We start from the raw sequence: 22,643 nt of genomic DNA, 5'->3' as shown, positions 1-22,643 counted from the left end.
ATTATATGAGGGTTATAAATTAGAACATGTGCATTTGTTTGCTATGAAGAAGCAATATAAGCAATCCCCTATCCTCTTCCCTTTACAAACCTTTTCTTTATGTGGAGATTGATATAATGGACCAAAAGGGTATATAATATACCAATATAAGCCCTATTCTTTGTCTATTCTCTGTTGGATTTTTTTTTTTGTTGGAATAAACTAGGGGTGTGTACGGTCTGGTCCGGTCTAAAACCGGTCAAAAAATCAAACCGAACCGGTTTAAAAAAAATTAAACCGGATCAGACCAAATAAGAAAAAAACCGGACGGAACCAAGCCGGTTAAAACGGTCGGTCCGGTTTAAACCGTTTTAGACCGTTTTACACCATACTGTCTTGGACCATTAGACCGTTTTAAATCGAACCGTTTTATTTTAACCTATTTTTTATCTATATTTTTCTTAGATAATAACCGGTGCAGTTTATTTTAAACCAGTTTGGACCGTTTTAGACTGGACCGTCTTAGACCGGACCGTTTTAGACATATTTTTTTAATTAATTTTTTTATTTAAATACTAACCGGTCCGGTTTAAATCGCGGTTTAAAATTTTTAGACCGGACTGGATCAGATCGTTTAAAAGTTCAAACCGGACCGAATCGGACCGGTGAAATTTTAAACCATTTAAAATCGGGCAAAAAACGGTTTTACAAAATATGTTGATGATGGAGGAAAAAAGAAATTAAAGGCCAAGGGCCCAAAAAAAAGAAAAAAAAAAGGCCAAGGGCCGAAAAAAAAACATTAGAAAGAAAAAATCAAAGGCTAAGTGCCGGAAAAAAAATCAAATGACACGGACCAAAAAAGAACCGCCACGTGACGCCGCCTGGCAGCGCCACGTGGCGGCTCCAGGATGCAAGTTGGAGGAGAAATGCTCCTTCTTAACTATGTTATAGATTTTATCACTAATCTCTTTAAAAATAAAAATATAAAAACTTGTTTGAATACCAAGCTTCTTAAAAACCAAATAGCAAAATATTTCACATTTCATCACATACCAAAAATTAAGAAATGCCAAAAGTAACAAACTTTAGTTAAGTACCAATGTCGCGGTTGGTATCGATAGTAAAGAGCATGGCCAAGTACTTGTTTTCCTTTTTCTTTATCAGAAAAATTCAATCGAAATAAAAGTTACTAACGAATAAGTTCCAAACAAATTGCAGTTTCACAAAACTACGCAAACAATCCAAAAAAAAAAAAATTCATTCAAGTACCATCGAAACCTAGGCACTTAAGATTTTCTCAAAACCGTACCAATATAATAACGACACACAACAATTGGCCAACGAATACTTGGTATCGGAGACTCACTTGTTTAGTTTGACCAGTTTAAAAATCTGTTAATTAGTAATTGACTCCCTTGACTGTCGATCACAGCTGTTGCTAGTCAAAATTGTTTTAAGGTTTATTATCGTCATTTTCGTTGCCTGATTTTGTCACACTGGCATTTGCCATAGTACCTGCTTCAAAAGATGTCTTCCTCCTTTTTTCTTTAACGATTTTTTTAACTTCGTCGCTTCCACTGGCCGCCGAATCAGATTGCGTAATTTGAAATAACAAAAGATTAGAAAACGAAAATTAAATTAGATGAGGGTTATATATTGGAACCGCTTCGTTTGTTCTTTAGAGTTCAAGGCAAGGTCACCACGAAGAAGCAACACTTTGTCTATGAGATATTTCATTTTCTAGACCCAAAAATAGTGAAAATATCTTAATTAAACCCACTACTTAAAAAATATCCAAAATTGGACATTTGTACCAATTTTGAACGAAAATACCCTTGCAAGACCATATGACACTACTAATAACAAAAAGTCCATTCACTACTTATTGAAAATCTCTCATTTTCTCATCATTTCGCGTATCTAATTGGTTGATATTCCTTCAAAATGGGTAAGTATGCTTCTTCATTCATCTTTTATAGCTTTAGTGGTATAGTTTGTGTAGAATAAATAAAGTTGGTAGATGTAGGTTAAACTTTCCAGAATTTGATTTTATTTCCGATGAAATCCAACCGTTTCGGATGAAATTCATGCACAAATTCCGATGAAATTCATGCAGAAAATCCGACAATTTTCCATTCCGACCAATTCCGACCTATTCCGACCCATTGCGACCAATTCCGACCAATTCTGACCCTTTCCGACCTCTCCGACCGAATCCGATGGATTCCGATGGTATTCATCGGAAATTTCCAGTTTTTTTAAAAAAAAAATCTATTTTTATCTCCAAATCTCATTCAAATCAACCTAAAATAACTAATAACCACTAAAATCTTGTATCCTATCAATCCTACACTAATCAAACCATGAAAAAAACATAAAAAACTAACTTTTTTTTTGTCATTTTGGGTTATGGCTCTTTGAGAGTTTGAGACCTTGAAGTGGTGTGGTGGAGGTCGGATTTGTGGTGGTTTCGGTCGGATTTGATGTGGTGGGCGTCGGATTTGAGGTGATGGAGGTCGGATTTGTGTCGGATTAGTGTGGTGGCCAGGCGTCGTAAATGAGATTTGGGAGAGCATGAGAGAAAGTGAGAGAGTGAGAGTGAAAGAGATGAGAGTGTGAATATTTGAATTGATGGTATTTTCGTCCAAAATTGATAAAAAGTTCAATTTTTGATATTTTTATAAATAGCGGATCTAATTGAGATATTTTGATTATTTTAGGTCTAGAAAATGAAATTTCTATTATGTATTCTCTGTTCGTTGGATACAAAACAACACTTCAGTCCGTCCGAAGCCGAGTTCAAGCTTTGAAGGTCAGTTATGTTTCGCGTTATTCTGTACGAAAGGCTCCGAATCTTCGCAGTCATCAATGGAGTTTCTCTCTCAAAATCAAGACCCTACGTTCGATTTCTCAGTTCCAACACCTCTTCTTCTTCAGGCTCAGAGAACGACGAACTTCAAAAGGCTCAATCTTTTACCGTCTCTTATTTGGTGAACTCGTGTGGCTTGTCCCCCGAAGCCGCCATTGTCGCTTCCAAGAAGGTACGGTTCCGAAACCCTATAAGGCCCGATTCTGTACTCACATTCCTCAGAGACCACGAGTTCTCAGATGCTCAGATCTCCAACCTTGTTTTAAAGTTCCTGCACTATCTTTTATCGGACCCCTCGAAGAATTTTTTGCCCAAGCTCGAGTTTTTGTACTCCAAAGGGATATCTAAGGAGACCATGGCCAAAGTTCTATCAAAAGATGGGTATCTTTTGAATAGAAGCTTGACTAAACATATCGTTCCAACTTTTGAGCTCCTAAAGATTATCTCCCCGTCTGAGAAACATATGCTCGGTGTTATGAACCAACGGTTACCACTGGATAAATATCGGGAAAATGTGATATCCAATATCAGGCTATTAAAAGGTTTGGGGAACAAGGATTCAAGATTAGGTTCTATGATGATGAATTTTCCGAATATTGTGACCGCAAGGCCAGAAAAATTCACCGAACTTGTGAACAAGGTCAGGGACATGGGTTTCGATCCAAGTAAAGCTATGTTCATCTACGCGCTAAAGACATTTTCTTCACGGGCTTTGGAGAAGAGATGGAGAGAGAATTTCAAGGTTTATAAGAAGTGGGGTTGGTCTCATTCTGATATTTTGGGCGTGTATAGATATCACCCTGGTTGTATGGCGTATTCCAAGGAGAAGATCGATACAACGATGGATTATCTGGTGAATGTGATGGGACAACCGATGATGGAGATCGCGAGATATCCTGTGATTCTATGCTACAGCATCGAGAAGCGAATACGGCCGAGAAGTTCGGTTGTTAGAGTTCTATGGAGGAAGGGATTGGTAAAGCAAGACGATTTCAAGCTTTCTAGCGTGATGCATTACGGGGAGAAGAAATTCTTGGCCAAATACGTGGCCAAGTATGAGAAGCAAGTGCCTCTTTTGATGAGTGTGTATCAAGGCAAACTTGACATCGACGATGTTTAGATTTGTTAGCAACATGCCTTTTTTTTCCCTTTTAAAAATTGATGAAATGATGGTATGATTTGGGATCTCCTTTATAGAGGTTTTTTTTTTTTTTTTTTAATTTTTTTTTTCTCTTAGTATTCTTGTTTACTCTACATGATAGCTTCAAACTTTTTGTTCCGGAAAATGGAAGTATATTATGGATTAGAACATGGTTATGACGTGTTGCTTAACGGTGGTTTCATATCTGCAGTGAACATTATTGTTCTTAGATTCCAAATGTGAATTTAGAATGTGCTAGGCTGATCAAGGGAAATTCTTAGAACTTTTCTGTAATTAAATATGTGGTGAGATTCAGTAATTTCCCAATCTAATCTTAACGCAACAATTGGAGAAGAATCGAGGGCTTCTTTTTTTGTTTTGGTTTATGATTGTTGAATTTTTATATATTGTTTTTGGACAGCATATAAACAAAGATCCATTGAATTTGTATTAATCTGTGCTCCATTGATCATATCTTTATAAAGGAGTATTCTAATAAAGCATTCCTGTTTTATTTCTTGGCATTTTCAAAGAAAAAGAAAATTCACTCTAATGTAATCAAACATGTAGAGTTCAAATATGTTGTTGAAATCACAAAAAAATATAAATAGTTATTATTATTATTACAAGCTCAAAAAGGATCAGAATAATCATTTTAGATCTGTAAAAATTTAGTTGGGACCGGACCAATCTAAATTTAAGCTCAAAGAAATGCTAAAGTTGGACAATGGTATTTTTTTTTGTTAATATTTGGTCAATCACAATGGTATTTTGGTTACAACGAGTACCAATTTCCTTGGAAGACATTCAGTCGATATTTTGGTTAATATTGTTTGATGGTTGGCAATTGGGATAAACAGCTTTATTGTGTCAGCACATCTGACAATGACGTCATCGACTTCTTAGCCGGTTTCGAAGCTCGGTCCGATGTGATTATTGATAATGATAACAACAACATAAGAAGTCGGTTTCGAAGCTCGGTCCGATGTGATTATTGATAATAATAACAACAACAAGAAGAGGAAGAAGAAGAAGCACAATATGGTATGTAAGCACATCGACAAAGAGTTCCAAACTCTCCAAGCTCTAGGGGGTCAAAATGGATCAGAATAATAATTTTAAATTTGTAAATATTGAGTTTGGACCTGACCAATCTAAATCCAAGCTCTAACAAATGCTAAAGTTGTTGACAATGAACGAAGAGTACCAATTTCAGTTGACAGAAATGTTAAATGTCGAACGAAGATCGTTTTTGAACATGTCATGCATTGTGTAGAATTGAATTCTTCAACAATTATTTTCTTTGATGGTTCAAGCGACACTTGGAAGAAGTTCTTTATTTTGCTTTCATTGATGTTGTTAGAATACGTAGTTTTATTATGTTGGCGACAACTTCCTATGGTGTTGCAGCTAATATTTTACCACGAGGGTCGAATGGCACACTTTCATTTCAAAATTCCACTTGAAATCAAAGAGTTGAGGCATTGTAATGTGAGTAAACAACCAGGCTTAAACTAATTATTTGGGATGAAGCTCCAATGATGCATCACATCACTTTTATATTAAAGCCTTTGATAAATTATTATAAGACTTGTAAGCTTGCAAACTGCCAAAAAGTGATGTGTTGACGGTGATTTTTTGACAGGTTTGTCCAATTATTCCTCGTGGTAATCATTCGGATGTTGATAGTGCCTCGCTTGTCATATAAGACCGTGGAGCTCATTCCAAAGATATACAAGCGTGATATTAATGTAAGTGCAAGTAGTGATCTGGAATTTTGTTTTTTTAGTTTTTTACTTGGATAACAATTCCAAGCGATATATGCTTCTTCCATGTATTGACGAGAGGGCGTCACTTCTTGTGTTTGTTAATCAGGTTCTTAAAACAACTATCTTATTGAAATACGCCTTATTTTGAAACAAATTGTTTGTCAACTAATGATTAACTTCCTATTTTTCTTAGATTTTCACAAACTTGCCTGACTTGGATATTGAGTCATCCCATCTCAAGATATGAATACTATTATTCTTACTCTAAAAAAAAGTTATTATGTTGTTATTATGTGAATGCGATATATTTATTTTTCGGTATTAAATATGTCTTACCCTTTGTGTTATGTAACTTCTTTTTAAATTGATTCATTCAATTTTCAATTTCGATTAGATTTATAGGTGACATTCAAAAATAGTATAGTTTCGATAATCGCATTGATGTTATTGAACACATATTTTAAAGTGATTTCTTAAACACATTAACCCCAAATGACATTCCTCCATGTTAGTGTAGTCTGAAGTAACGACAGGTCGTTTCTTCATTTCCCTATAATTCACTGTCATTTACTTTCTCCCGCTTGATTGTCGTTATGTTTAAATATCTGTAAACGTCATTTCATTCAGATCATCAATCTAATGAGATCTTCTTCTTCTCTGAATTGATCCAAACACTCTCTCAAATTTCGAACATAGTATTAGAGCTTCTCTCGTTCGACGCTTGATCGAAGATCTTCGTTTTCTCCGATCATCGTCCTCTGATCCTATCTTCATACACTTTATTTTTTTTTTTCTTTACTTCAGAAACAATCATGGAAGCAAACGCCAATCAAGCGTTCGTTACTTTTGCTCATCCAATTGCGTCGAAGCTCGATAGAAACAATTACATCGTTTGGCGAAAACAAGTTGTCTCAACTCTGTGAGGCCATAATCTGCAGAAATTTTTGTTACCAGAAGTGATAGCTCTACCAGAATTCACCACCGAACAAAATCGAGAGAACGGAATTGTCAATCCACACTTCACAGCTTGGGATCTGCAAGACCAGCTCATCATTTCGTGGCTCATGGCTTCTATGAGCGATAATCTTCTCTCGCGAATGGTCTCATGTGAAACTTCAGCTCAGATCTGGAGTACCTTGAAGACATACTTTGCATCTCAAATCCGAGCAAAGATCTCTCAGTTCAAGACTCAACTAAGTGAAATAAAAAAAGGCTTGATGACGATCAATGACTATCTTCTCAAAATCCGAAACTTAATTGATCTTCTAGCCATGGTTGGAGAGGAATACAAACCAAAAGATCACATTGATGTGATTTTAGTGGATTACCAGAAGAATATGAAGCTTTCATCGTGAGTTTGGAGACGAGAGTTGAGCCGCTCTCAGTTATCGATGTCGAATCTTTACTTCTCACTCAAGAGAGTAGAATTGAAAGAAAGTCTCAAACTCTAAACTAGATCGAGTCTCCGATGGCCAACATGACGCTATACAGCAACAATTCCAGTTGGAATCGAGGCAGAGGCTCTGGTTTCGGACGAGGTCAGTACACAACGGAGCTCAACGAGGACATCACTATCCACAAAGAGGTGCACAATCCTTTCAACGTGACAGCTTTGGAAACTACTCCAACTACAATGCAGGCAGAGGATTCTCTCAGTTCTATCCCAATTGTGGCCGTGGCTCTTCAAATCGAGGACGTGTTCAATGTCAATTGTGCGGCAAAACATGTCACATTGTCACTGCGTGCTTCTACAGGTTTGACCAAACCTTCTCAGGTCCAGCTTAGCTTCAAGATGATGTTCAAGGTCATTTTGCTGAAGTTTGAGACGAAGGCTTTGGTGACTATCAGTTCAATCTTGGCACTGATGAGTACTATGATGTCACTCAAGGTGATTTCGCTCCCTCAGCCATGCTAGCCGCATCTTCCTCAAGCCAGGACTCCAGCTGGTACCCGGACTCAGGACACACCATATCATGTCAGCTGAAGAAAATCTCATGGCAAAACAAGGCTTCACTGGTTCAGAGAAGGTGCTTCTTGGAAATGGTATGGGCCTCTTAATTTCTCACATAGGTCAATCTGTTCTTAGAAGTCCAAATCACAATCCTCCTTTTATCCTAGACAAACTCATTCATGTCCCTACAATTATAAAAAAAAATCTTCTTAGTGTGTCTAGGTTTGCAGCGGATAACAATGTCTTTTTTTAATTTCATTCTACTCATTGTCTTGTGAAGGATCAGGTCTCTAAGCTGGTTCTCATGCGTGGTCACCTTCATAATGGACTCTATGTGTTCGACAAAAGTCAACTTTCTTTCTGCTCAAAGTCAAGTCATCAACTAGTTTCACAACATTCCTCTACAATCAAGTCAGTACCAAATTCAACCAATATTGTAAATGCTCTAGTGTCTAGCTCAAAAACCTCTTATAATAATGCATTTGAAATTTGGCATAAGAGATTAGCTCATCCTTCTGAAAGAATTGTCAAATCTGTTCTTCACTCATGTAAAATCTCTTATATCAATGAAAATTCCTTTTTCGGTGTGCACTGCTTGCTGCTTAGGAAAAATTCACAAAAATCATTTTCCATCCTCTAACATAGTTTACACAAAACCACTACAACTTATTCATACCGACATGTGTGGCCCATCACCACATCTATCTGCAACTGGTTACAAGTACTACATTCATTTTGTAGACGCATTTTCAAGATATACTTGGATACTTGTTGAGACAATAGTCAGATGCCCTTCACACGTTTCAGTTATTTCAAAAGCATGTTGAACTGCAACTTGGCCATAAGATTTTAGTAGTTCAATCTGACTGGGGAGGTGAGTGCAGACCATTCACAGGATTTCTTAGTGCTCAAGGAATTATCCATAAGAACTCGTGTCCTCACACTCATTAGCAGAATGGTCTGGCTGTACGGAAACATCAACAAATTGTGGAGACAGAGCTAACTCTACTGGTTCAAGCAACCATGCAAATGCAGTTTTGGGATGAAACTTTCCGTACAGCTGTCTACATCATCAATCACCTCCCAACTCCTGTCTTAAACATGTCATCACCTCTTGAGACATTGTTTCATGTCAAACCAAATTATTTCCAACTCAAAATCTTTGGTTGTGAATGCTTTCCAAATACACGACCTTATAACAGCCACAAACTAGACTTCCGCTCAAAATCCTGTCTGTTTCTTGGGTACATCCTAAACCGTAAGGGATACAAATGTCTAGACTCATTTGGGAGAGTCTTCATTTCCAGAGACGTAGTCTTCAATGAAGCTGTATTTCCCTACACCACCCTATTTCCCATCACTTATCCATCATCTCAACCTCAATCACATACAACACCACCAGCTCAGATTCTTGTTGTTCTGCCAAACAATAGCCACACTGAGTCGCAGACACAATCATCATCATCCTCATCCTCCCAATCCTCCTCATCACCATCAACACCTTTAACACACTTAACACCTTCAATACACTCAACACCTTTTTCTCCCTCATCAGCCTCATCATCATCACAACCTATATAACACCTAGGCCATAGACCTTCATCCTCTCACACCACTAAAACTCACAGACAAGCCATAACACAAATTCTATCCCACCCAATGCTCACCAGAAGCAAAAAATGGTATATTCAAACCCAAAGCATTCTATGCAGCCAAAGGACCTGATTCTGTGTCAGAGGCTCTCTCCTTAGAAGCTTGGAAACAAGCCATGACAGATGAGTATCTAGCTCTCATACGCAACAAAACATGGAGTCTAGTTCAACTCCCACCTGATAGAAAGGCAATAGGAAACAAATGGGTGTTTAAACTGAAGCAAAATTCAGATGGGACACTGAACAAACACAAAGCTAGGCTGGTGGCCAAAGGCTTCAAACAGGTGGCATGGTTTGATTTTCACGAGACATTCAGCCATGTTGTGAAGCAAACTATAATCCGGGTGATTCTAACCCTTGCCCTAGCAAAAGGCTGGCATATTCGGCAACTTGATGTCGATAATTCCTTCCTTAATGGTGACCTAAAGGAGGAAGTGTACTTGCAGCAACCTGAGGGGTTCATAGATTCAACTCGCCCAAATCTTATGTGTAGACTTCACAACTCACTGTATGGCCTCAAACAAGCACCACATGCTTGGTTTGACAAGCTGCATCTAGTTCTTCTCTCTGTTGGATTCAAATCCACTCAATCTGATCAGTCTTTATTCATCAGAGTTCAGCAGCTCATCCTCTCAACTTGAGATCCTTATTCGCCATCTCCACCATCAGTTTGTTTTGAAGGATCGCGGTGATCTAGGCTATTTCCTTGGCATTCAGGTTCACCATGTTGCCTCTAGCCTTCTCTTGTCTCAAAAGAAATATGCCACAGACCTTCTTGCTCGAGTCAAAATGCAATTTGCTAAGGGGATTGCTTCCCCAATGACATTAGGTGTGAAATTGGCTGCGTGTGGCAGTGAAGAGTTCAAGTCACCTTCAATGTACATGAGTGTAGTTGGGGCTCTCCAATATCTGACAATCACGCGTCCAGAACTATCCTACACAGTGAACAAGGTCTGCCAATTCATGCAACGACCGCTTGTCTCACACTGGAAAGCTGTCAAATGCATTTTTCGCTATGTTCTGGTACCATTGACTTTGGTCTTTGTATTAATCGCCAAAGCATGGATTCCTTCTCCTTAAGCGGATTTAGTGATGCTGACTGGGCATATGATGCTGATGATCGCAAATCAACTAAAAATAAAATAAAAATACACTCACTCACCGAACTAACAAAATATCGATATTACCCTTCTTTCAACGAGCATGTGCGTTCCACGTAACTATTTAACTATCGATTGGGCCGAGTTTTTGACGGAAGGACCTGGGTGCAACTTTTACATAGAATAGGGGGTAACTAATCGGTTTTTAAAGATCATGGGGCGTTTTGTTAGTGAGGCCATAGTTCAGGAGGCAAAATAACAATTTCTTCTAAAAAAATCGCATGATAAACTCAAAAGAAGAAAAAAAATGTTTACATTTGATAACTCGAGATCAAATCATCATGAGATTCGTATTTACTAATGTTTTTCGACTCGTCTTGAATATTGAATATAATCTTTATCCATCTTTAAAGCCTTGATCATTTTGGAAGCTATTGTTGATATTGATTTTGAAATCACTAACACTGATCTTGACTTTGAAATCACTAACACTGATCTTGATTTTGAAATTGTTGATATTATCTACATTTGTTGATTAAGGTTTTGTGTCTCATGGTTATTTTAAGATTCTTTTTTATGGAAAACATATCTTTTGGATATTTCGAACTGCTATGAATATTATCCAATGTTAGTCCCAGATAAATATGGGCATTTGGAAGGAAACTGAAATCCATTACTATTGGGTACAGAATTCCGGTTTTGATTGGAAAGAATTATTCATTCCAATGTTGAACGGAATTCCACTGATAATGGAACGGAAATTTTCATCCCATTGGCGGAACTTCCACTTCCATACATTAAAAAAAATAATTCAAATCAATACAATTTCAAAATATTAAAATGTATTATTTTTTTAAATAAGGACTAAAATGTAAAAGTTAGAAATAACGAATGTTGTATTGAATCCTTAAAACTTCTCCGAGGGTATTGATTCACGTGAGACTTGTGAGTTGGTTGTGGATCTTCGGGCGGTGGTGTGTTTGAAGAGCTTGCTCGTGAGGAACTTCGACTAGAAGAGCTTCGATGATGAGATTATGACATTTTTTTTAAATTAAAACTATATACTAAAAATATATTTGAAAATTATATATGAATAATACATATAAAAAATATATTATATAAATGAATATATGAGAAGATTTTATGAGATTTTGAGTAGTAGAAGAGAGTATGAGAAGATTGTATTGTGTGATATGAATAAATATTATGAATGCAAGTGATATTTATATGAGAATGAAAAATAGGGGTTTAAAATTAAATTAAAAAAAACTTTAATGAGCGAACGTTACAATTTATTCCCGTTGATAAACAACCCAACATTCACTTACACATTCTGACTCATTTGTGGCCGTTGGATTTGCAAAGCCAAAAATTTTAAAAGATAAAACATAAAATATTAAAAAACCGCAGGATGACCGGAAGTGATGGAAGGAAGGACTTCTGCGTCATTATGTCGCCTCATTCCTTGCGCTTGCCATCAACGACAGAAGAAGTCCTTCCGCATGTAAGTCGCGACCAAAAGGAATTGGAATTCCCGTGTCCTTTCAGTCCATATGCCCAAGTTTAGTCCCAGATTTACTTGGGGGTTCGTGATCAACGACATGAGGCTGATGGTTATTATAAGATTTTGATCTGTTATGAATATTATCAAATTTCGAAATATATATATATATATATATATATATATATATATATATATATATATATATATATATATAGCAATTACACCATAATTATGAGATTCTCAATAGTTTTGGACCAATATACAAAAAAATTTATTTTATCCAAATACAAATTTTTAAATAGGTCAAACAACTTCAACCAACAACGTTTCGTGATCGACGACAAATTTTTACATAGGTCAAGCTAAACAAGTGAGTCTTTGATAGATAGCAAGTGTTTGTTGGTCGACAAATTTTTAAATAGGTCAAGCTAAACAAGTGAGTCTCTGATAGATGATAGCAAGTGTTTGTTGGCCGATATTACTTGGATGATTATTAGGTGTGTATGAGATTATCCATGACTTTTTCAATAATGTTAGACCAAAATTTAATAAGTCTAATAATTTTATTCTCTCTCTCTCTCTCTCTCTCTCTCTCTCTCTCTCTCTCTCTCTCCCTCTCTCTCTCTCTTGCGTAGCTACACTTTTTGTTTCGTTTTTTAGTTGAAAAATCCTCACGACGTTCATTTTCATTCTCATAGAATCGTTTCAAGATTTTATTTTTTTTCATTTGAAGAATTTGGAAATTTGTTTGAAAATTTATTGACATTTTTTCAATTTATTGACATGGATGTCAATAATTCTTCAAAGATTCTGAGAATTTCTTCAAAGATTTTGGGTCTGTTGAAAATTTAGTGACAAAGATGTTAATAAATCTTCAAAAAAATTTCTAGGATCTTAAGAATTATTGACATCCATGTCAATAAATCTTCAAACGAATTTTCAAGTTCTTAAAAAAAAAGCTCCAAACGCTTCCATGGGAACGATAATGAACGTTGTGAGGATTAAGCAGCTAAAAAAATCAATCATGGACGGGAGAGAGAGAGAGAGAGAGAGAGAGAGAGAGAGAGAGAGAGAAAGGTTAAATTGTAAATACACAATATGAGTAATAATACTTTGGATAAAATAAATTTATTGTATTTTGGTCAAAACTATTGAGAATCTCATAATATATATATATAGTTCAAAATTGGGTAATATTCATAACAAATCGAAATCTTATAATAACCATCAGTCTCATGCCATTGATCATGAACCCCCAATTAAATATGGGACTAAGCCTAGGCATATGGACTGGAAGGACATCAAAATTCCGGTTCCTTCCAGTCGCCACTTACCTGCGGAAGGATTCCTTCCATCGTTGATGGCGAGCGGAAGGAACGACTGTTGTACGTTCAGCGGAAGGCGACAGAATGATGTAGAAGTCCCTCCTTCCTTCACTTTTGGTCGTCTTGCGGTTTTTTATTTTTTATTTTTTAAATTTTGGTCGTTGGGTTTGTGGCTGTTGTGAATCCAACAGCCACAGATGAGTCAGAATATGTAAGTGAACGTTGGGCTGTTTATCAACGGGAATAAATTGTAATGTTGGCTCTTTAAAGTTTTTTATATTTAATTTTTAACCCTTATTTTTCACTCTCCTATAAATATCACCCTCATTTATAACATTTCTTCACACCACACAATACAATCTTCTCATACTCTCCTTTACTACTCAAATCTCATAAAAAAAATTTCTCAAATATTCATTTATATTATATATTTTTCATATATATTTTTCAAATATATTTTTAGTATATAGTTTTAATTTTAAAAAAATATCATAATCTCATCATCGAAGCTCTTCTCGTCGAAGTTCCTCACGAGCAAACTCTTCAAACACACCACCGCCCGAAGATCCACAACCAACTCACGAGTCTCCCGTGAATCAATACCCTCGGAGATGTTTTAAGGAATCAGTTTTTCAATACAACATTCTTTATTTCTAACTTTTACATTTTAGTCCTTATTAAAAAAAAATACTACATTTTAATATTTTGAAATTGTATTGATTTGATTTTTTTTAATGTATGGAAGTGGAAATTCCGCCAATAGAATGAAAATTTCCGTTCCATTATCAGTAGAATTCCGGTCAACATTGGAATGAATAATTATTTCCAATAAAAAATGGAATTCTTTGCCCAATAGTAATGGATTTCCGTTTCCTTCCAAATTCCCAGATTTATCTGGGACTAACATTGGATAATATTCATAGCAGTTCGAAATATCTAAAAGACCTGTTTTCCATAACAAGAATCTTAAAATAACCATGAGACCTCCCAAAATGATCAAGGCTTTAAAGATGGATAAAGATTATATTCAGTATTCAAGACGAGTTGAAAAACATTAGTAAATATCGATATCATGATGATTTGATCCCGACTTATCAAATGTATACTTTTTTTTTCTTCTTTTGAGTTTATCATGTGATTTTTTTATTATATATTTTATGAATAAGATTTAGAATAAAACAAAATTGCCCCCTGAACTGTGGTGGTGAGGAGAATACACTACCTGTACTATAAAATCAACTGTGTTACTCCTCAATATCAGACTTTGTAATTCTTTTGGGTCTTCCGTGTATTTTAACCCCCAAACCTCAGTTAAGTCTTCACGTTTTGATCACGTGATATGCATTTTACGTTATTACCCTTATTTCCTTCTATTATATATTGAATAAATGAAGTGAGAATGTCTCGCAATAGGTTTAAAATTAGAGGAAAAAAAAAGAAATAGTTCATCATTCCCAAATCGATTTCAGAAGTCTAGGGTTTGGTTTTGAATCGATTACCTAGAAACCGAATGTGAATTTATCGTGCCTTAGTGTCCGACTCGTCATGGATAGTCACAGTAGCAGTTCAAGTCGCAAAAAATTGCCCGTCAATGTTGACCTATGACGACCAATATGTTTATGTGATCGGAGCAGCGTCGAATGGATGTCGTGGATGAAAGATAATCCAGGACGGTGATTTTTTGGATATCCTTTGTATGAGGTTTGTGATTGGAGATTTTATTGGTTTTGTGTGATGTTAATTTCTTTTTAAGTCGTGGGTTTAATGGTTTTGCATAATAAGAACCTCAAATATGATTTTTTTGAATAGTTGGATCCCTCAATGTGTTCACGATCGAAGCCAATCATCCCTGGGTTGTTGAAGAAAATCAACACACTAGAAAACGATAACGAGGCTTTGTCGATTGAAGACTCTGAAGATAATGGAGAAAGTGGACAATCTTCATCAGTTGAGACTAGTGGTGTAATCAAGTTGATAGATACTGAATCTAAAAAATTGAAGTTGTTGCTTCTTCTCATCGTTTTTCTTGTGTGTGTTATTTTGTTCAAGTAACATTGTGATTGTTGAACTTATTTGAAGTCTTGTTGAACTTATCTGAAGTTTGTTTTAGTATGGTTTATTGCCTTGTTCTGCAACTATTTCAAGTCTGTTTTACTCTGGCTTTGATTAAGTAAGTTATGTGATTGTTTAACTTATTTGAACCATGTTCTATAAAGGACTTTATTTAAATTAAAAAAAGTTGCACAAAACTCTGATAATAAGTTCAAAGCATAAAAGTCTAGACTGAAGTTGAAAATGCAAGCAAAACATACTTCTAATAACAACTTCAAAATGGAAGCCAAAAACAGACTTGAAACAGGTTCAAAATACAAGCCAAAATAAACTTGTAACAAGTGAAAATGCTAGCCAAAAAGAGTTGCACATTACAAAATACACATCAATACATACACTTATATAAATTCAGAACAAAGTTTATAGGATTACACATGTGCTTAAATAACCCTAACAAAAAATACTACCACAATAACACGTTGTTCTAACCCCTGAATAAACCACAAGTGGATTTGCAACCCTGAAAACAGACATGCATTCTTTTTTAATATTGTATTACCACCTGAGTCTGTCTAGGTTTCAAACTGAAGAGTGGAACCTAGATTTGAGCGTTTCAATTCAGCATCGTAGTTCCAAAACGCATAATATTGTTCTTTATAAGAACCTTCAACAACTTGTTCAGCAAGTTTTTGAGCTCGATAAGCCTTCACACGTGAACACTCGGGCATAAAGCCTTTTTGGACATGATTCATGAAATCAGCTGCTGACCACGATTCACTGTCCTTGAATTGCTGCATATACGTCTTGGACAACCACTTTGACGTGTGGATCATGAATGTTTTATGTGTATAAACTCATCTGGATCAGGAATGTTTTATGTATCTTGTGTTTGGTCATCCACGTTTTGAGGGTGACCGTCGACGTCAACTTCATCTTGAACATTCATTGGAACCACGACAATCTGCCTATCATTATCAATGAGCACATCAGACCATAAATTCATGGGGTGATCGTAGAAAATATCGACTTGCCACGTTGATTTCAGTGTGGCCGCCAAAAATTCAAGCAAAGCCTCGTCGTCATCAACATACACCAACTTCTTACTCGTAGGATGAGCCTCATGTAATATATAGTGGGACCTGAACATGTCCTAGTCTCTGCTTCACGATGCTATTCAGTACAACAATTGACATCCTGTCCAGATCTGCACACTCCATATGAGTTGCACTCCCACCGACGTACTTGCACCCACCAGACTCAAACACCATCGACCCCCATAGTAACTATTGAGTACAAAGTTGTTGAGCAAAGCATATGCAGAAATAAACAAAATGAATTATATCACTCCACTTACTCTTGTAATGCCCAACAACCAACCAACCAACCCCAAAGCACGTGAATAATATTATGGACATTATAAAATTAAATCAACCGGACCCACAGTTTTTCAAAATTTTCGACAACAAATAAGAAAAAAAAGAAGGGGACAAAAAGAAAGGAAACAAACAAAATCTAGATACTTTAATGTATGGTCTAGTCTCTGGGGATTTTCTCTTGACCGGCGATTTCGAGGGAGTCTTCGTCGGGGATGTCGATGTTGAAGCAGATCTTGTCTTCTTTAGTCGTAGAGACGACCGCGTCAGAGCCTCCACCGGGAACTTCCCAGGGGATTTCGCCATTTTCGATTTTAGGGTTTTTTGGTTTCAATCTTGAAATGTATATCGATTTTGGGTATTAATTTTTTTTCTTTAATTTTTTTTATCCTGCAAAAAATTATAATAAGAATTCTTATAATAACAACTGAATTACTAATTACCCATAACACCTTAGATTGGGTAAATTTAACCGACGACTGGACTAAATAATAGACGGAAATACATTAGTGATATCAGCACAAACATTGAGGAGAAAACATCCCGTTTTAAAAGTTTGGGGGGTTAATTTCGATCACCACCATAGTTCAAGTGGTAATTATGTCTTTTATTCTAAGATTTATAGGCATTTATTTTTACTACGAGATTTTTCAATTGGCTTTGCTGGAGCCTAGAAGATGTCTTTTATCAAGGCAATTTCAATTTTCTCTAATTCATTATCTATCATTTGCATTTTAACCCCTTAGGCAATCCCCTAATCTTTCTCTCTTCTCCGTTACTTGGCCAAAGAACTTCAGTCTCTCTGAAGCAGAGTTCATCAAGCGTTGAAGCTCAGTGATGTTTGGTGTTATTCTGTTTAGAAGGCTCCGAAACCCTGCAGCCCTTGATGGAGTTTCTTTATCGAAATCAAGACCCCTCATTCGGTTTCTCAGTTCAGAGAACGACCAACTCCAAAAGGTTCGATCTTTTACCGTCTCTTACTTAGTCAAGTCTTGTGGGCTGTCCCCTGAATCCGCCATCGTCGTCTCCCAGAAGGTACGGCTCCGAAACCCTGAAACGCCCGATTCTGTACTCGCATTCCTCAGAGACCACGAGTTCTCAAGTTCCCAGATCTCGAATGTTGTTCGGAGGTTCCCAAGATACCTCTTGTCGAATCCCACGAAGAATTTTTTGCCAAAGCTCGAGTTTTTCTACTCCAAAGGGATATCGAAGGAAACCATGGCAGGAGTTCTGTCCAAAGACGCTACTCTTTTGGAAAGAAGCTTGACGAATTACATTGTTCCGAATTTTGACCTTCTTCAAACGGTCTGCGCATCCGATGAACAAGTGGTCGCTGCTCTGAAGCGTCCATGGTCCTCATTTAGCAAACATCGGGAAACTGTATTGTCTAATATCAGGCTATTGAAAAGTTTCGGGTTCAGTGACTCGAAAATTGGTTCAGCGTTGATAATTTTTTCGGGAATTATGATCACAAAGCCCAAAAAATTCAATGACGTTGTGGACAAGGTCAGGGACATGGGTTTTGATCCTCGCAAAAATGCGTTCATGTATGCGGTGCGGACATTTCTAATGCCGTGCTACGAGAAGCGATGGCGAGAGAATTTCAAGGTTTATGAGAAGTGGGGTTGGTCTGAATCCGACATTTTGTGCGCATTTAATTACCACCCGAATTGTATGCTATGTTCCGAGGAGAAGATCAATCAAGTGATGGATTATCTGGTGAATGTGATGGGACATCCGACAAAAGAGATCGCGAGAATCCCCGTGGTTCTGTGTTACAGCCTCGAGAAGAGAATGCGGCCGAGATGTTCGGTTGTTAGAGTTTTATTGAGGAAGGGATTGGCGGAGCAAGATGATTTCAAGCTTTCTAGCTTGATTCTGTACACGGAAAAGACATTCTTGGCCAAGTTTGTGACTAAGTATGAGAAGGAAGTGCCTCTTTTGATGAGTGTGTATAAAGGCAAAGTTGACATTGACAACGCATGAAAGATAGGTCTTTCTTTTTCTTCTTTTACGTTTTTTTAACAGCAAGCTGGGTTTTTTTTTTATTATTATTTTTTTTTATCAGCATTGACTTTGCTGAATTTTTTGTAGTCGGATGGTTTTGAATTCGGATCTCCCTGAAGCTGTATTTGATTGGTTAATTGTTTGGTCAAGATTAGTCTGGAAACAGAAGCTGGAAATAATCATTAAGGGAAAAGTAAGTTTTGGGTTTATGCTTTGCGTTTTTGGGAGACCCGAGTTTATATTTAAAATTGCATGTTATGTTCTGTGCATAATGTAGCATAGTTTGGAAAAATGAGGAAGATAGAGATAAAAAAACATGCCTCTTTTGACATTTGAGGCAACAGAAGTTATTGATCAAATGTAGTTGTATTATATGATGATTTTCATGACTCATCTCGTGTTGTTTTTCAGAGTTTCATATCTTAACATAAACACAAACTATAAATGTCTATTTCGTAAACTATGTGCTGAGTGCCAATACTCAATCTGATCTTGAGTAGCCCAGAGACTTTTTTCCTGGTCTTTTTATGACCACTGATTCACTGATCTATATATTCATGTTGTCAAAAGATGAACCACGCCAGCGGGAAAAATATGATAGTCGAGAAATCTTTCAATTCATGGAAAGTATAACTTAATATTCTCATTATTTAGTGATGTGGCAGATATTGGTGCGTTTTTCTTTATACACAAAAAGGCAGGTTTAGCTTTACATACACAGCTGATTAATCTTTTTAAGAAATAATCATATTATAAACCGAGAGAAAACAAAAAGGCTCTGCAAGTTGATGAATTAACAGAAAAGTCTATACAAGTATTTCCCTTGATCAGCTGAACTCAATTAAACTTCACTTTTGGAATATAAAATGTATTGCTAAGGGCAGATATGAAACAACACGCCATAACCATCATGCCTAGTACTGCGTTGAACAAACAACATCTCACTGAACAGAAACTTGAAAGCGCTAGTGTTACGAAAACAAATTAAATAAAGTTTGCATTAATACACACGTATCAACAGAGGCACTCTATTCTCTCATACTTGGTCACTTCAGCAGAGGCACTCATCAAAATCTTGTGAACAATTTTGGATGGGAAATTCAAAGAAATTTGACTAATAAGTCATGAAGTTGACCTTAAAAACTTTGTATATACTTACTTAATTAATAGTTCATATTTTGGACTGAATAAATAAAGGTTACGTAAAATCTACTTATAATATGATCACACGGTATTTTGATTAATATAATCCCAATTCAGTATTAGGGTTTCAACCACCCAACAATCAAGAAAAACATTCATCATTCCACCCAACATTCATCATTGTTAATGAAATATCATACGAAAAAATGATACTAATTATAACAGTAGTCTTACGATCGAGAGAGCCTGTTTGCTCAAACAAAATAAAGTAATTCCACATTCCAAATAACCTCATAAATGTATAAATAGTTCAAATATCCATAAATTTATACTGGATTAAGAGCATACTAATCCTAATATAAGAAACGGAGGAAACAAGAAATTTCGTTCCTTCCGACACTATTCACAGAAACAAAAATTCCATCAAAATTGTTTACAAACTGGAATTTTCGGTACCCTAATGGGTTATTGTTCATCTTTTTTTTTTTTCTTTTTTTTTTTTCAGATAATATGATAATTTATTGCGGTAGAACGTACCAAAAATCACCTTCTATTCCAATTTAGTGTTGGAATTCTGTTAAGGGGTTAGAGAGCAGACTAGATTAGAGGGGCGGGGCGGTGGCCGAGGTTGACGATTGCGAAACCGAGCTTGTTGTTATTGTTAGGGAGACGGAAGCCCCAAAGCTGCACAAATTGGGCTTCTTTGAGGGAATGAGAGATGCAGATGGTGTTCCAGTCGCCGGCGAGGTTGAGCACGGGCGTGTTTTCCATCATCCACCTCGTCAGCACCAGGTCCTTCATTCTCAACTCGGAGTCGGCCACGAGCACCTTCACTCTCTTTCCGGCCTTGAGGCTGGCCTTCTCGGCCGGGCTCAGCAGCGCGTCCCACTCGCTCTCCACCACCCACTTGGACGGCAGCGACAGCCGGTTGTTGTTATCCGTCGTGTCCGTCTTCGTCAGCAGCTTGTCCATCACTATCTGAAACCTTTCTCCCCCGGCCTCCTCCAGCCTCGCCCTCAGCTCCTCCGGTAACTCCGCCACGATCCTCTCCCGACCCTTCCTCCTCCTCGGCGGCGGCGGTGCCACCGGTCTTCTCTTCTCCTTCTTCGGCGGCGGTGGAGCCGTCAATCTTCTCTTCTTCGTCTTCTTCTTCGTCTTCTCGGCCTCCGCGTTCTTCTCGGCCTCCGCGTTCTTCTCGGCCTCTTCCTTGGCGCGCACGAACGGCTACTTCGACCAGGCAGTGGAACTTGGCCAATTGATCCTCCGTAAAGTACGGAGCTTGACCGTACGGCCAACTCCTCGTCGGAGCTTCAATTTTTATTCAATAATTTAAGTAGTCAAGATTAGTCGAACTAAGTCGAATGAGAATGAAGTACATATATTAAGTATAAAATTAAGAATTATGTTGTTATTATTCTTTTTATGACTATTATTATTTATATTAATATTGTTACTTTTATTATTTTAGTATAATGGCATATAAAATATGTTTGTTGTATTAGTTAAATATACTATTTTAAGAGTTAAATGATCATAATCCTATCAAACACTGCTTAATCTATAAAAATAATAGTGATTTTTTATTTATGAATGTGTGGTCACTCATTAATTTCCTAAACATCTGAATAATGTATAAATTTAATATATAAACAAGGATACAATTTTATGTTGATTTTGTAAGTCAAAAATGTTAAAATTAAATTTATTCTTATTAGTCAGACCAATCTCTAATTATAGTACGTATTCCACGCTAAACTCTAATTATACGTTGCTTTAATATATATATATATATACACACACTGTCAGTCTATTATGTTTCCTATTGCTTTTCCTACGTGTCACTACCGTGGGACCTTTCTCTTTCTCTTTCACTGTATCTCGCTTATGTGTAATAGAGTATAAATACTCTCGCTATACTCATTTCTCATTAGCTCAATTTCATATATCAAAACTCGTTCATAAGCTCTCTCTGATAACGTTGCGAACAAGGTCAAGGGCATGGGTTTCGATCCTTGTAAAAACACGTTCATGCACGCGGTGCGGACATTTTCAGTGCCGTGCTACGAGAAGAGATGGAGAGAGAATTTCAAGGTTTACGAGAAGTGGGGTTGGTCTGAATCCGATATTTTGTGTGCATATAAATATCACCCGGATTGTATGGTGTTTACTGAGGAGAGAATCGATGAAGTAATGGATTATCTGGTGAATAAGATGGGACAGCCGACAAAAGAGATCGCCAGAATCCCTGTGGTTCTGTGTTACAGCCTCGAGAAGAGAATACGCCCGAGATGTTCGGTTGTCAGAGTTTTATCGAGGAAGGGATTGGTAAAGCAAGACAACTTGAAGCTTTCTAGCTTGATTATGTGCCCGGAAAAGACATTCTTGGCTAAGTACGTGAGCAAGTATGAGAAGGAAGTGCCACTTTTGATGAGTGTGTATCAAGGCAAAGTTGACATCGGCAACGCATGAAAGAGAGGTCTTTATTTTTTCGTTTTGAGTTGATGCTTATTTTGCTACATGAAACACAAGCTGGTTTTATAAGCATTGACTTCGCAGTATATTTTTTGTTTTGAATTCTGATCTCCCTTTTAAGAGTTTGCTGCATTAATAGTAGCTGGAAACAATCATTTAGGAGGGAGTCAGTTTTGGGTTTAGGCTTAGCGTTTTTGGGAGAGTTCTGGGTGTCTCGAACATTCATGTTCATCAATGTAATTGCATGTATGTTCTGGCCAGGGAAAGACTCTGTGCACAATAGTTTGGAAAAGTTAATAAGATGAG

The 22,643-nt window shown here is 36.9% G+C and overlaps 2 protein-coding genes across 2 annotated transcripts; both read left to right on the top strand.

Moving 5' to 3' along the window:
• Positions 1–2,724: 2,724 nt before the first annotated feature.
• LOC149388894 (transcription termination factor MTERF8, chloroplastic-like) lies at positions 2,725–4,047 on the top strand (the record flags this gene model as incomplete). Its single annotated transcript, XM_089622525.1, has 2 exons — positions 2,725–2,791; positions 2,917–4,047. Coding segments are annotated over 2 exons (1,119 nt in total), but the record flags the coding sequence as incomplete, so codon positions are not given.
• A 13,403-nt stretch (positions 4,048–17,450) lies between these two features.
• On the top strand, positions 17,451–22,334 carry LOC149388893 (uncharacterized). The gene is made up of 3 exons (XM_089622524.1): positions 17,451–18,700; positions 18,810–18,915; positions 21,855–22,334. The coding sequence occupies exons 1-3, from the start codon at positions 17,553–17,555 to the stop codon at positions 22,332–22,334; spliced, it is 1,734 nt and encodes a 577-aa protein (XP_089478650.1). The 5' UTR covers positions 17,451–17,552.
• The last annotated feature ends 309 nt before the right edge of the window (positions 22,335–22,643 follow it).

This window comes from Urtica dioica, chromosome 8 (genome assembly GCF_054948205.1).
Source record: "Urtica dioica subsp. dioica isolate 48M chromosome 8, U.dioica_male_clone48M_v1_H2, whole genome shotgun sequence".
In the NCBI taxonomy this organism is placed as follows: domain Eukaryota; kingdom Viridiplantae; phylum Streptophyta; class Magnoliopsida; order Rosales; family Urticaceae; genus Urtica; species Urtica dioica.
The sequence above is the reverse complement of the archived record's forward strand: the minus strand, read 5'-3'. Positions and strand labels throughout refer to the sequence as shown.

Coding starts and splice junctions, on each gene's coding strand:
- LOC149388893 (XM_089622524.1), top strand. CDS start 17,553: ATGTTTGGTGTTATTCTGTTTAGAAGGCTCCGAAACCCTGCAGCCCTT. Junction 18,701..18,809: donor GTTGACATTGACAACGCATG/AAAGATAGGTCT, acceptor AATTTTTTGTAG/TCGGATGGTTTTGAATTCGG. Junction 18,916..21,854: donor AAATAATCATTAAGGGAAAA/GTAAGTTTTGGG, acceptor GTTGCGAACAAG/GTCAAGGGCATGGGTTTCGA.